We start from the raw sequence: 14026 nt of genomic DNA, 5'->3' as shown, positions 1-14026 counted from the left end.
ATTAACACTTCAACATGATACATTGTGTTTCATAGAATCATACAATGGTTTGGGCTGGAAGAGGTCCTGCTGGCCACCCCTCTGTGGATGCAGCCCAGGATACAATTGGCTTTCTGGTCTGCAGGTGTACATTTCTGACTCATGTCCAGCCTCTTATCCACCAGCACTCCCAAGTCCTTCTCAGCAGGAAAGTTCTCACCCTCCATGAGTTCTTCTTCCAGTCTGTACTTATGTCTGGGATTGACCCAACCCAGCTGCAGAACCTTGCACTTGGACTTGTTGAACCTCATTATGTTTTTGTGGGTTCACTTTTCAGGCTTGTGTGGGTCCACCTAAATGGCATACATTTCTTCTAGTTTTTGTCATTTCCGGCTGTGTACTTCCTGTAGATACATTCTTGCCACACAAGAACATTATCTTTGAGCTGGGAAGGAAGTACACACAACAATTTCACAAAATTGTTATTTTTGCTCAAAAGCTGATGACTTGCTTAAGACCAATAAAATTGGCTTTTCTGAATCATCATTATTTTATTCTCTATTTTCTTGCACTAAGCTGTCTACAATTTGCTTTTGCCACCATTAGGTATTCCATTTTCTGAACCTGGAGGGATTAAGATGATATGGCTGTGCTTTCTTTTGGTTTTGGGTTATGTTACAGAATTTATTTATTTGTTTTTCCTTAGTAGTAAGTAACATTGCTATTCTTGAAATATCTGCTTCTGGTAGATATCTGCGTCACTAATTATTTTTCCTTACTTTTTTTTTTTATAAATCTCCTTATTTTTTACATATCCAACTTCTGTCTAAGTCTTATGTATTGATGCTCCTTGATTTTGTAGCATATGAGTCAGAGATCAGCAACATGATCTTCCACATAGAGATTAAAAAGAAATGTCTTGGGACTTTTTTGTTCAATCCTTTTTTTATGGAAGCTTAATTAATTAAATGAAAAGCAATATGTACGGGAAACAAAGTGTTGATTTTTTGTGTTGTGTTTGTACAGCACCTAATACAGCTTCTGATTGGGACTGGTAAAGAATTCACAAAGTACAAATAGTCACGTAGGGACTCATTTTAAATTCTATTGGGGAAGAAATGCTTTCCATTAAGAAAATGCAAATCTTTTCCCTAAAATCTTATGTGTGGCATGTTTCATAAGGGTGGTATTCTACTGCTTACCCAGGTCAGCTCAAGAATACATGCTAGTAACTAAGATTAGTAGCAGTAAATTGAATGACAGTAAATTGAAAACCACTCTAAAGTCTAAATATCATAATAGATATTATTTAAGCTGAAGCTCAGAATCCTGTTGTAGTATTCTGTTAACTCAAATAGATATCAAATGTATTCTGTCTTCACTGAGCTCATCTGTACTAAAGGAATTTGCTCTTAAACCTGCATCAATACTGCTGCACAGACAGACTTAGTGATGTAGCTGCAGCTGATATTTGTGAAGGCTTAGGTGATACAGTTTACATTGAACCGAGTAGTCTAAAGTGGCGAAAGAGTGTTTTGCCAGATCCACAGCCAAAGTGAGAGTTTCTGCTGGTTTAACTTAATTTCTTAGAAATACTGTTGAGGGTTTTTTCTTAACAAATACTTCAAAAAATGTCTGAGTGTACACCAAGCCTGGATGCTTGGTTGTTTACAGTATCACCCAGTTATTTTCACTTAACCTGTTTCTTTTTCTGAAGTTTGGTGTATGTTTAGTTACTTCTTTTTTCATGAGGAGATGAAAGATTTACAGAGGTCATGAACCCAGTGTATACTCAGCTACCTAGTTTTCCTTTGATTTAAATTTGCCCAAGATGAATTACTTCGGAAGAACTGTTATCCAGTCACATTGTAACACTTTCTGAGCATTACGATCATGACTTTGTGTATGCTGAGTCTCTGCTTTTCTTGGAAGAAGCTTAGGAAGCAGGATCCTGGGATCTCAAAGTGCTTACAGTCATGAACACCTTGAGCCTTCAGGGAAGAAGGGAAACCACTGGTGGTGATTTCCTCCAAGTGGGACAATCAACAGTTGTGATAGGTGAAAATGGAGAGGCAGTGTTTGGCAAAAAAATGGCCTCCAAATGTGGGTGGCACAGATTTTTTTTCTCTGAAAGTCCTCTGCACATGTAGTCCTAAAAATTAAGCCATTTAAAAGCATTTCAATTTCAGCATCAAAGAATCAAGATAAAAAGATAAGATCTTTTCCTTTGAAAAGCTCTCCTCAGCCCTGGTGAGGCCACACCTGGAGTGCTGTGTCCAGTAATGGGCTCCTCAGGACAAGAGAGACACAGGGCTACTGGAATGGGTCCGGTGGAGGACAACAAAGATGATCAGAGGACTGGAGCACCTCTCTCATGAGGACAGGCTGAGGAAGCTGGGCCTGTTCAGCCTCAAGAAGAGGCAGCTGAGAGGGAATCTCATCCATGTCCCTAAGTATCTGAAGGCAGGGTGTCAGAGGATATTTCCAGGCTATTCCTTGGTGGTGCCAAGCTATAAAACAAGAGGCAATGGGCAGAAACTGATGCACAGGAAATTCCCCCTGAACATGAGGAAGAGCTTCTTTGCTGCATGGGTCACCATGCACTGGGACAGATTGCCAGGAGAGGATATGGAATCTCCTCCACTGGAGAAATTCCAGAACTGTCTGGGTGCAATCCTGTGCCGTGTGCTCTACAATGACCCTGCTTGAACAGGGAGATTGGATCAGATGACCCCTCTGAGGTCCCTTCCAACCTGACTCATCCTGGGATTCTGTGTGTGGATAAGCTTCAAGTAAATGTCATTAAATAAGTCCCCAAGATTCAATTTTTAATTGTAAACAGTGTAAAAAAATGTAATTTCATCAGGAAATTACTCAACTTTTCTTTTTCAACTGCTTACCTATTTTAGAGCTATTTTAAGTGCATTAATTCTTCCATTCCGAAAAATGTTGCTCCTTTATTTTGGGCTCTTTCTTTTTTTAAATGCATGACCTAGGAACATCTGTTTTGTGCTTTTTTGTGAAGTGGGACTGTCTGATGTCATGGTTGTGCAAATTCAGTAAAGAGTGGCATAGTTGCTGACCCAAGAAACAGTCATCTATTTTTACAGGCATTCATTGTCAATCATGCATCTCAGCTGCACAGGATCTGTACAATCAAAATAAAGGATTGTGCAAAGAGAGAAAGGAGTATACTTTCTGTCCTGAAGCTTTTACAGACTTAGAATTATTTTTTTTTTAAAGTGTTATGGGACAAAGACAAAAATGGATAGCTTTACAGCAGTCTGTTAGAATTGTGTAGTACAAATGTCCTTGGGAGCTGTTTGGGTCTGGATTCATAAGCTGCAATTCAGGACAAATTTTCTCATCAATCAAAAAACATGACTTTAGGAATCAGTTGGAGTTAAAAAGAGCTGAGCTAACACTGCAAAGCTCTTGTAGAATGCAGGCTGGAGATCTTACTGGTCAAGTGTGCCAGGGGCTGTAGTGTATGCTGGTGACTAAAATGTTTAAGTTCTAGGATTTTCTCTGATGTTTATCAAAAATCTGTTTTCTGAATGAGTACTAGAGACTCTAATGTTCCTTGCGGTATTTAGTAACTATGTCTTTATTTTATCTGAAAGGTTCTTGTGCCAAAGGATCCTCTGTTAATGGGTAAGATGGTAGAAGTGAATATTTATGAAGCTGGGAAACATTTTATGAAGGGGCAGCCAGTATCAGATGCCAGAGTTCATACTGCATCCATCAGCAGACCATTAGCAAAAGGAGAAGTTTCTGGTTTAACAGAGGTGAGTAAAAGACATTTTCTGCTTTACTACACTGGCAAATTCACAGCTGTTCAAGCAAAATGATTCCATGCTATGTATCTGTTATCATTTTATAGTTCCCATTTATATATGCATGAAGCTTTAATCTTTTCTGACAGATTGAAATCTGAATTCAAAATACAGTTTTGCTGATGCTCGTAGCTTTACTTTGCTGACTATAAAGGCAATAATACACTTGTTTCTTGTTTCTAGATGCAAGATGAGGAAAAAACTTAGTAGAATTGAAAAGATTAAACACCAGTAATTATATAATTCAATATATTTCAGTTTAGTGGAAGGATGAATCAGTTTAATTTTTTTTTTTTTTACAAAGCTGTTTTTAAAAAATATGTATTGATTACATATCTGTTAAAACAAGTTGAAACACTATTCAGAGATCCAAAATTAATTGATGGGTAGAGGTGCAGAATATTTACAATATATTTTGGAAAAATGTCAGCATCTGATATAGTCATGTAAAAAAATGAAACTCTTAAAAAGAGATCTGATTCTTATTTTACAGCTCAGTAGATATGGCTGTTAGCCAAGTATTCTCATACATTTCATGGAGCTCTAGTTGTAAAAACTGATGGAGTGTGAAATGAAAATGTGTATCACATTTCTAAGCATCATTTGATGTCCTTTCTCCAGCACTGTTGTTAGGATCTCCAACAAATATGTAGCACATGGCAGAAGGATAATTGGCAGTTTATCAGCCACCTTACTGCTTTTACAGTAAATTGCTGATAAGTATTAAAGTATATACATGTCCTTGTTTATGTTCTAAGTAGTCGCATTTCAAATACATCATCAAGGCATACCTGAAGTGACCAGTGTTAAGCTAAGCTCCTTGGTCTCTTGAATAAGCCTGGCTGTGGAAACATAGAGCAGCAATAATGCACTCCCTGTAATGCACCTACTGTAATGTGTTCAGCAGATCATGACACTTAGGCACAAACAAATTACTAAGCTCTCCATTAATATTGTCTGTGTGTATGTGTATATTGGCCTGATAAGGGCCTGTAAGAGATAAAAAACAGCCAAAACCTTCAAATTGTCTGGTTGGACTATGTGGCTATTTAAACACAGCTGATTTTTTCATCAGAATGTTTTTTTAAGAAATAATCTGCTGGAACAGAACCAAGACTGTCATTAAACTAAGTATGTGCTGCCAGAAGCTTGTAGATGGGGACAAGCAATCAGACTCTTGACTGAATTTTTTAATGTTAAAATGAGAGGTAAAATTATTAAAATGAAGGATACTGATAATTTCCATAGGGACTCATTGAGATATATAGATCTTGTCCTGCTCTGTAGATGGGCACAAATAAGTACCTGGAATCCCCCCATAAATGGCTGCAGCAAGCAAATGATAAGGCAAATTGCTTTTCATGACTTTTGTGGTTACCAGTGCTCCTTCAAGGGAGTATTTTATATATGATTGGTCCACTGGAAATGTTAGGAACTTTTGTTTAATGGAAAAAATAGAATCTCAGTATTTCAGTAAATGGAACAGCTTTGGTACATAGAAGGTGCAGCTGAAAGCTTTTAATCACACTTGGCCAATGTATAATATATAGAACATGAACTGAAATTCTTAGTGGGAAGTTCATCGTGAAAAGTCATACATATAAATAGAAACTCAGGAACTTTCTTTAGGTTTCCATTAAAAAAAAAAATCAGTTTGCCACAAAAGTTACCTTGGATTTCTGGCTGGCTGCAAGATGCAATTTGGGTTGCTCTGTTTGCTTGGACTGCTGGGAAACACTTCCTGCTGCGTGTGCTCAAGACACATAATTCCAAAGATGCTTTGAGCAAGATAAAAGGGGCTCATATGAGGGTCACGTGAGCCTTTTGTAGCTTGTTATGTGCACGGATGGCAGGTTGGGGAAAGATGAAGGAGGCAACTCAGAACTGATGAATTCAGATTTCCCAAAAGTAGCAAAATATCTTGGATCTTTAACAAGATCCCAAGTGTCTCCACTAGGTTTTCTGCAGCTTTCAGAACTAAAATCTTTGATACATTTTGCACTGTGCACACATATGAGCCAGAATTAAGGTCTGCTCATTATTAATGGTGTTTTCATTAACTTACATCTAACACAGTAAAAGATGTTTCAAAATCCATCATAGCTGTACTTCTCTGTATATGAGGAATGCCCACAGAAAGAAAGCTTTTGAAACCGTAGTTTTTAAGGAAATTCATCAATTGAGAGCACCATCATGTGAGGATGTCAAAGCAAGTCATAAACTCATCCTAAGCAAGGAGGCACTTCTAGAGATGCTGTGAGGAGAAGTACCTCCAAAGAATCAGAGCTTATCTGCAGTTGTGTGCTCTCTTTCTCATCTGATACATTACCCTCAATAATTTTTTTCTGACAAATTCAGAGTGAGCACCACAAGCAACATGTGTGTCTGAAGGAACAGTTGTAGACCTTTTTAACCTTTTTGGCTGCATGGCTCTGGCAGCAAATTGGTCCAAAGAAATAAAAGAAGTAGGTTGCCAACTGGAATCAACAGATTTGACTGAAAAAGAGGAAATGCAAAATGCAAAAACACAAAGGACCATTTAGAGTATCCATACAATATTAACACATTGTATGTCTGTGACAAGTAAGCAGGGAAATAGATATAGAATTAATTTGGAGTATTTCTAGCATTTAATGCTTTTTCAGTGTATGAAGAACACAGCTAATACGTATATCCATTAATGTACTAATGATCTAGAATATCTTACCGTTATTGTACTCTTTAAAGAAAAAACTGTAACAAAATAGATGGTGGAAATTCTTGGCATTCCATAATGTTAGGCTCTGTGGCAGAATTTGGGATGGGAAGGACAGAAGAGTCTTGGAGTCAGCAGCTCTGGTTGAAAAGCTGTCAAAGCAATCAGACTTAGTGATTGTTGTGGACATACTAAGTAGTAAAGTGCACAAGTATTTGCCAGGATTTTTTTTTTTTAACTTCAGCATGAATTTTCTTAAAAAAAGCCACTCAAAAAGGAGTGATGTCTCCAAGTGGCACAATTTTACTCGATGGCCATTTGGGAGGGCAAACACATTTGGAAATTTCAGTTGACACGTCTACTGTAGACTTACTTGGGTTTAAAATGGACAGTTGCTGATCCAGTAAGAGAACCATGTATAGAAGTCATACATTGCAGAGGATATATAGGTGAAAGTTGAAGACAATAAAGCATGGACACGTATAAAGTTATTTTTTAATTTGGTTCTAGTAAATCTAAGATAGGATGTATGTGAATTGGACATTAAAAAGTAGTGACAGTAACCTTAAAATAAACATTCAGACAAAACAAACCTGTCACGAGTTGCTAACTGCAATTATAAATATCAGTGAATAAGGATTTCAAAGCTCTGATCAAGATTTAGTTCTGTTAAGTTTCACAACAACAAAAAGAAGATATAAATGCTGTGGATGTTACATCATTTCATTGAGGTAGGCTCGAAGCTGGCAAAGCATTAAGAGTGCACTTCAGCATTTTGAGATTCAGAAAGCAATTTAGCATATTTTCTATGTTCTTAAGCACTCTGGTAACTTGTGTTTTAGGGTTTGGAGGTAGGTTTGCAATGCATGTAGTGTTGAGTATATTATCTTTGGATAATATTCTTGAAAAGTCAGCAATGTGTGTCAACAGTCTGAATATAATCTAATTTAGAAAAAAAACAATTTTAATATTTGTATTAGTTTTATTTGGCCATATTTAGGGATCTTGAGTGTTTCTCAGCAGCATAAAGTAAAGTACCTAATAAATGTATCCTGTTTACAGACAAATGTTTGCCCAAGACTAATAATTGAAAAAAAGTAAGAATCTGCAAGAATATGATCTCTTGTTAGAACCAGAAATAGAGTATGTTATGCTTCTGTACTCCAAAAATAATTATGGTTGTTTACATATGTTCTGTGACTAGAGGAAAAAAATACTGCAAGATGAGAAATATATGAAGAAAAGACCAAAGGGCTGAGGGATAAAAATAAAAGGCTGGCTACCTGCCAGAGTTGCAATGCATTGCCAGAATCAAAGCCCCATAAGTCTGAGGGGCTTTGGTGGGAAGTTTTAATTAGATGGAAAATTAAGGCAAGAGAAAAAAAAAATTAACAGGCTGTTTAATCCCCACTCATAATTATTTTATGTTCATGGTTCATGTTTCTATAATTCCTCTATGACTGACTTTCTTTTCAAACAAATACAGGCACATCTTTCAGTTTTCTGTTTTCCATGGGTTTCTGTGATGATATTCTCCATGTCTAACACTTCCTCTGTGAATGGCATCTGCTGGGAGCCACCATTTCCAATGTCTTCTTTTGTGAGACCAGGATCTTGGTGCACATCTCTGTGGCTCCCAGGCCTTGGAAATACCCACAGTTGGCCTGTTAAGCTAATAGCTATTCAAGTCATTGGGCTCTTTGGAGGAAATGAGGAATGAGCCACTGATTTTCAGTTAGCAGCCAATTATTTGGTCATTCTGCTTGTTCCTGTTTTCTCTCCTGTCCTCCGTGCATTTTAGCTGCAGTAGGTCATTGTGGCATTGTGCTTCAGGATACTAATGAAGAAGATTTATGTTACTGGTCTTACAGTTAGCCACAAATATTTTCTAGTTACATGAGCAAAAACATCACCCAGCCTTTTTTTATGATGCTAAGAAACAGGAAAGATGCATATATCAAACACTTCTTTATAGCCTGCCAGAAAGAAAATTCAGCAAAGCATAGCTTAAAGGAAACTCTCTGATCTCAGGTAGAAAGGGTGCTTCACTTGTAGGCAAAATAAATGGAGAAGGGGGAAGAAAACATCTTCTGCTGGAACATAAATGAAAGAAATCATGTCAGAGTTAAGATCTCTATTGGAAACTTCCTTCAATGACTTGGAAGGAAATGTGGAAGATGTGTGTTAATTAATAAGCATAGTTTTTACATGTGCTGGAGTTTCAAAGTGGTGGAAAATTTGGTTCCTGAAGAGGAACTAGAGATTAGAGATTTAGGGCAAAAAGAGAATGAGGAAGCAAATCTTAGATCAAAAAAATGGCATAGAGGTGTGAGTAGACAAATCTTTCATAAAATTTCAGAAACTGTAGAAAGTATGAGAGATGCAAATGAAAGATCGGAATTTCCAAAGAAAAAAGAAAAACTAAAATATACCTTTTACATCTCTTACTACTTTGCAAAGGGATCTTTCTATCACAAAGTCCAAGAAAGAGTAATATGAGAAATGTAGGGAAATTTCTATTAAAGAGAAACATACTGACAAAAAAAGGGAACATTTTCCATGTAAAATCATTTTCAAGTAATTATTTATGAAAATATGATACAATACTCTTGCATTCTTAGGAACATACCTTTGTTAGCTCAGTTGAACTCTCTCCCACTTTCTCATGCCTTTTTTGTGACACCAAGCTGAGTGGTGCAGTTGTCGTACCTGAAGGATGGAATGCCAAGCTCAAGGACTGGGCCCATGGGAATCTCATGATATTTAACAGAACCAATTGCAAGGTGCTGCAGGGCAATCCCTGCTATTAACACAGGCTGAGGAAGGAACAGATGGAGAGCAACCCTGCCAAGAAGGACTTGGGAGTGCTGGTGGGTGAGAGGCTGGACATGACCTGGCAATCTGCACTCGCAGCCCAGAAGGCCAATTTCATCCTGGGCTGCATCAAAAGCAGAGTGGCCAGCAGGGAGAGGGAGGGAGTCATCATGTCCCTCTCTTCTGGTGAGACCCTACCTGCACTGCTGCATCCAGCTCTGGGGTCCCCAGCACAGGAAGAACATGGACCTGTTGGAGCAAGTGCAGAGGAAGCCACCAGGTAGATCAGAGGGATGGAGCACCTCTTCTATGAGGAAGAACAAGGAGAATTGGGTTTGTTCAGCCTGGAAAGGAGGAAACTTTGGGTTAACCTAATTGTGGCCTTTCAGTATCTGAAGGGAATCTGCAACAAAGATGGAGAGGGACTTATTACATGAGCAGGTAGTGACAGGACAAGGGGGAATGCATTTAAACTGAATGAGAGTAGGTTTTGATTACATATTCAAAAAAAATTCTGTACTGTGAGGGAATGAGGCACTGGAACAGGTTGCCCAGAGAAGCTGCGGATGTCCCAATTCTAGAGGGGTTCAAGGTCAAGTCGGATGGAGCTTTGAGCAGCCTGGTTTAGTGGAAGGTGTCTCTGCCCATGGCATGGGAATTGGAAACAGATGATCTTTAAGGTCCCTTCCAACACAAACCACTCTATGATTCAATGATTCTCTGAAGGAACTGATTGTAGGGCTAAGTGTACAAGTACTTAGTGCTTTTGCTTGTATTAATCTGTTTTATTTAATGTGGTCCTTGTGTTCCCTGCTGGTTGTAAATAGAGCTCATAAAAGATGGTGTAGTCCTTCTTAAAATTTTTTTTCTTACATTTTCTTCAGTTCTTTCATAGAGGTTACTATAAAGTCAGTGTAGTAAGAGCTATATTTCCTTTTGAAGAGCAGAGCTCAGTGCCCACCTATGGATGTTTTATAAAAGGACCTTTGAAAGTCTCATTTTTTCCTGAAAATTCTTGTGTGCTCTTTCTTAGATGCTAATTTTCATGATCTACACATTATCTGCATGCTGTGTTGGCTTTGTTTATTTGGGGAATTGAGTTGACTTGAATTTTTCTTCTTCTTGGAAGCCCATTTCTTGGCTTAAAATTTGAAATTTGCAGTTGAGTCTTTCTTACTGGCAGAGTAAATTTTTCTTGCTGGGTTTAGATAAGCACTTGCTCGAATCGTATGTAGTGGTTGGGGAATATTAATCAATGCTGATCTTTAGGATCCTACTTAGCCAATGTCTGTGACAAACACTTGAGATGTAAGTCAGCCCCCTTGGGTCATGGGGGTGGGCTAGGTGACTTCTTTGTTTCCAGCCTTATGTGCTATAATTCAACGAACATTTTAATTTAGCCATTTGATGTCTCCCAAACTGGAACAGAAGGTAGTGCAAGTGTGTTGATCCAACACATTTCTCTGCCCTGCTTAAAGGGCTAAAATACACAGAGCTGATTTAAGACAGCAAGCCCAAGAGCCAGCATAAGACCATCACCTAATAGCTTTATCTTGGTGTCTTTAATTTAATGGGCATGTTGTCTTTCTGCCCATTCCTCTGGCAGGGCTGAATTTCAACTTTTTTTTTTTTTTCAATTTACAGTCATCAAAGCTCAGCTGAAACAACACATATTACATAGACCTTTTCAAACAAATGCTCACCACAGTCCATTTCAGGTGAAAAAAATTGAACTTTAATTTATGTACTTTTCATTTCCTCAACAGACAGTGTTATTTTGCTGAATGTCATTGTTTAATCACTTAAAATACATAATTATGTTAATCCTGTGCAGTTCATGCAATAAATGGAAATAGTAATGGCGAGGAGGATTCAACTCTAAGCCATTTTCTGGAGAATAAGCAAAGGTTAAACAGAAATGGTCTACCTCTTCTGCCTCCAGAAATAAAACTCTAAGTGCTAAAATAGTTCTGCCATTTTTGTGTATTATTTCTAGTGCTCAACCTGCTGATGCTGCACTGCAAGATTAGTGAGTAGGTTCTGCTCTCTGTTGGCATAGGGAAGTGTGTAGCCATGGTAATTTTAACTACTTGACTCTCCCTATAATATTTAGGAGATCCTTTTAAAATATTTTTTCTTTTTCATTAGATCTCTAACAAGCTGACTCTTCAGGAAAAATAAAATAGCATTTGGTTTTGGTAATACTTCATTGTTTTATATACCAATGTTCAGTAAGTTTTAATTTGCTTTCAGGAGAAAAGTATAGCATCCACAACTTTTCTCAGTTTTTATGTTGTTTTGGAAGTCATCTACATCCGGTCCACAAAAATCATCTTAGGTTTGAATTTTATACCTCTCCAGCAAAGATAGGTGAAGGATATTCAGCCCATGTGTACAATTTATCTCTGCTTGCAGTACTTAGTCATCCCTTCTGTTTTTATTAGTACTCCTTAGATCACCAAAAAGCACACTTAGGCAGTATTTCTCTCTCCATTCCTTCCCTATCTCTCCTTTCCCTGTGGGAATACACAGTCAGAGGTATCAGATATTTATGTCTTGAGTGGATGTTATTTCTATCTGTTCCTCCTTTATTGAAGCTGTAATTAAAATAGTCTTTCTACATCAATACTTGAAAGGGACAGCACAAAAAAAGGCACATGTAGCTCATGACACAGCTTTTCCCATTACCAAATGAAGGTCAGTAAGAGATTTGAACTTACATGTACAAAGTTCTGGAATGTTGAACATCCGCCTCTTAGAAATGTATTTGTTGCCAAAACCATTGAAGTGAGATGATTCATTACCTTTGAGATAGTTTTGAAGGGCAATAAAAATTACAGTCATGAGATTAAGCTATTTTTTAACTAAAAACTGTTTTAAAAGTGTAGCTCATTTCAAAAAAATTACCAAACCACGTTAAAGGTAAACAGCCATGTTCTGTAGCCTTTAATATTATTACATGTTCAAAATCTTTATTAGATTCTGAGTAGATTAATGGGTTTCCAATAGTATAATAATCATCCTCTGTGTTCTTGCTTATTCCCTTTATGATAATGAGAATTGCTAAAGTATACATAAATTTTGCAAGTAACTTTTTTATTTTATTCTGACAAATCTATTGAAAAGGCATTGAGCTGCTCTGCAATATTAGGATTAATTGTGAGTTATAGTAGGATACCCAGATACATTTTTAATCATAATCTTCCAGTCAGACTTTTATAATACTTGGACATAGTGATTTATGTTTGTGCTTTTAATATACTTATTAGAGATTTATTAGAGATTGGAGATTTTTGTTTTTAATTATGTGGTGTCAATGGTAATAAGATAAGGAGAAAGCATAAGAAACTCTTTTCAGTAAGAGAAAGAAAGAAATTTTGTGTGGTTTTGACACTATTAAATTGTATTTGAGGAAGATTCCTGCATATAAAAATTCAAAGGCTCATTTTCAGGGGCTATGTCTTAGACTGAAATGAAATTGCAGTTGAGTAATAAGTTCTATTTGATGGCTACATTGGAGAAAAGGTATCTTAAAATATTAAAATACCATACTTCAGTGAATTGGATATGAACTTGACAGCCTTAAATTTAGTTCACTGAGGCTATGCTCCTAACTACCCTAGAATATCCAAAGAACTTACTGTGACTGTTAAACACATTAGAATGATTGTGTGCTCAAAGACAGTCCACAGAATGTTATAGCATCTAAGTAAGCTTGGAAACTGCTGTTTGTTCAAAGGTCACATACAGTAACTTTGTGTTTGTGCAGGCTGTAGTCCATATCAAGTTTAACATTCCCTCCAGATCCTTTATCATGCCTTTACTGTGTTGTTGCAGTTTTACTGGACCAAACAACAATAGAAATAAACCCTTGCCCTCCTAATACAATCTCTCCCGCTAAGATATTTTTCAAGGAGTCTTCTTAAACTACAGGGGTAATAATCACTGTAAAAAATTGCGTTCTCTCTCTAAGGAACTTGGCTTAGGGCCTATGAGTTTTTACGGACCTGACTCCTAAACTGAGCTTTAGGATCAGTTCTTATTTTTAACAAGTTCCAAAGCAAGCTGTTCCTCTGAGCTTTATCAAAGACCATTAAGTAAAAGAAACACAAAAATTACTGGTTATTTAAGTACTTTGTTAAAGACAGCTTTACTTGTGGTTAGTGCACAGTACACCAATCTTTGATAACCTTTCTCTGACTACTTCCCATTGTGTATTTAAATTACTTGTAGAGCTTCCCCACCTACAATTTATTATTTCAGACCTTGGAACCCTTCTTAAAAATGCAAAAAAGATTTCCCACTGATTTATTATAGTGCCAGGCATTCTAGCCAGAAATTGCAATTATTGTTATGGACTGATGCAGCAGTGGGATGAAGGAATTCTGGACTGAAAGATCTAGTCAGGTTAGCATGAAAGGTTATGGTGGTGGTGTGGTAGGGTTAGTGTAGATAGCCCAAATCCCATACATGTTCCCACTGAGGTAAAATTGGTGCTACATCTGTTTGCAGGGTCCTTTAGGTGTTAAACCTTTCTTTTTCGTCACAACATATTCCAAATCTTGTTCGTCATTTTCACGGGGAGTTGACTTAAAGTAGATTCGCAGGTTGGCATCAGAAACAGTTCATGTTTTGAGGTTCCAAAAGAGTCAGAGGGCTTCAAGCACAGCTTTTCTGTGCTTGAAACTCAAGCCCATGGGAT

At 37.3% G+C, this 14026-nt stretch overlaps 1 protein-coding gene across 1 annotated transcript in view; it reads left to right on the top strand.

Moving 5' to 3' along the window:
• The window catches only part of CDKAL1 (CDK5 regulatory subunit associated protein 1 like 1), a 380101-nt gene that overhangs the window by 351318 nt on the left and 14757 nt on the right, over positions 1-14026 (top strand). The window contains exon 15 of the mRNA XM_041426743.1: positions 3603-3767. Coding sequence (XP_041282677.1) covers positions 3603-3767 — 165 coding nt within the window. The remainder of the gene's footprint in view (positions 1-3602; positions 3768-14026) is intronic.

This window comes from Onychostruthus taczanowskii, unplaced genomic scaffold (genome assembly GCF_017590055.1).
Source record: "Onychostruthus taczanowskii isolate IOZ18803 unplaced genomic scaffold, ASM1759005v1 scaffold94, whole genome shotgun sequence".
NCBI classification, from domain to species: Eukaryota; Metazoa; Chordata; class Aves; order Passeriformes; family Passeridae; genus Onychostruthus; species Onychostruthus taczanowskii.
The sequence above is the reverse complement of the archived record's forward strand: the minus strand, read 5'-3'. Positions and strand labels throughout refer to the sequence as shown.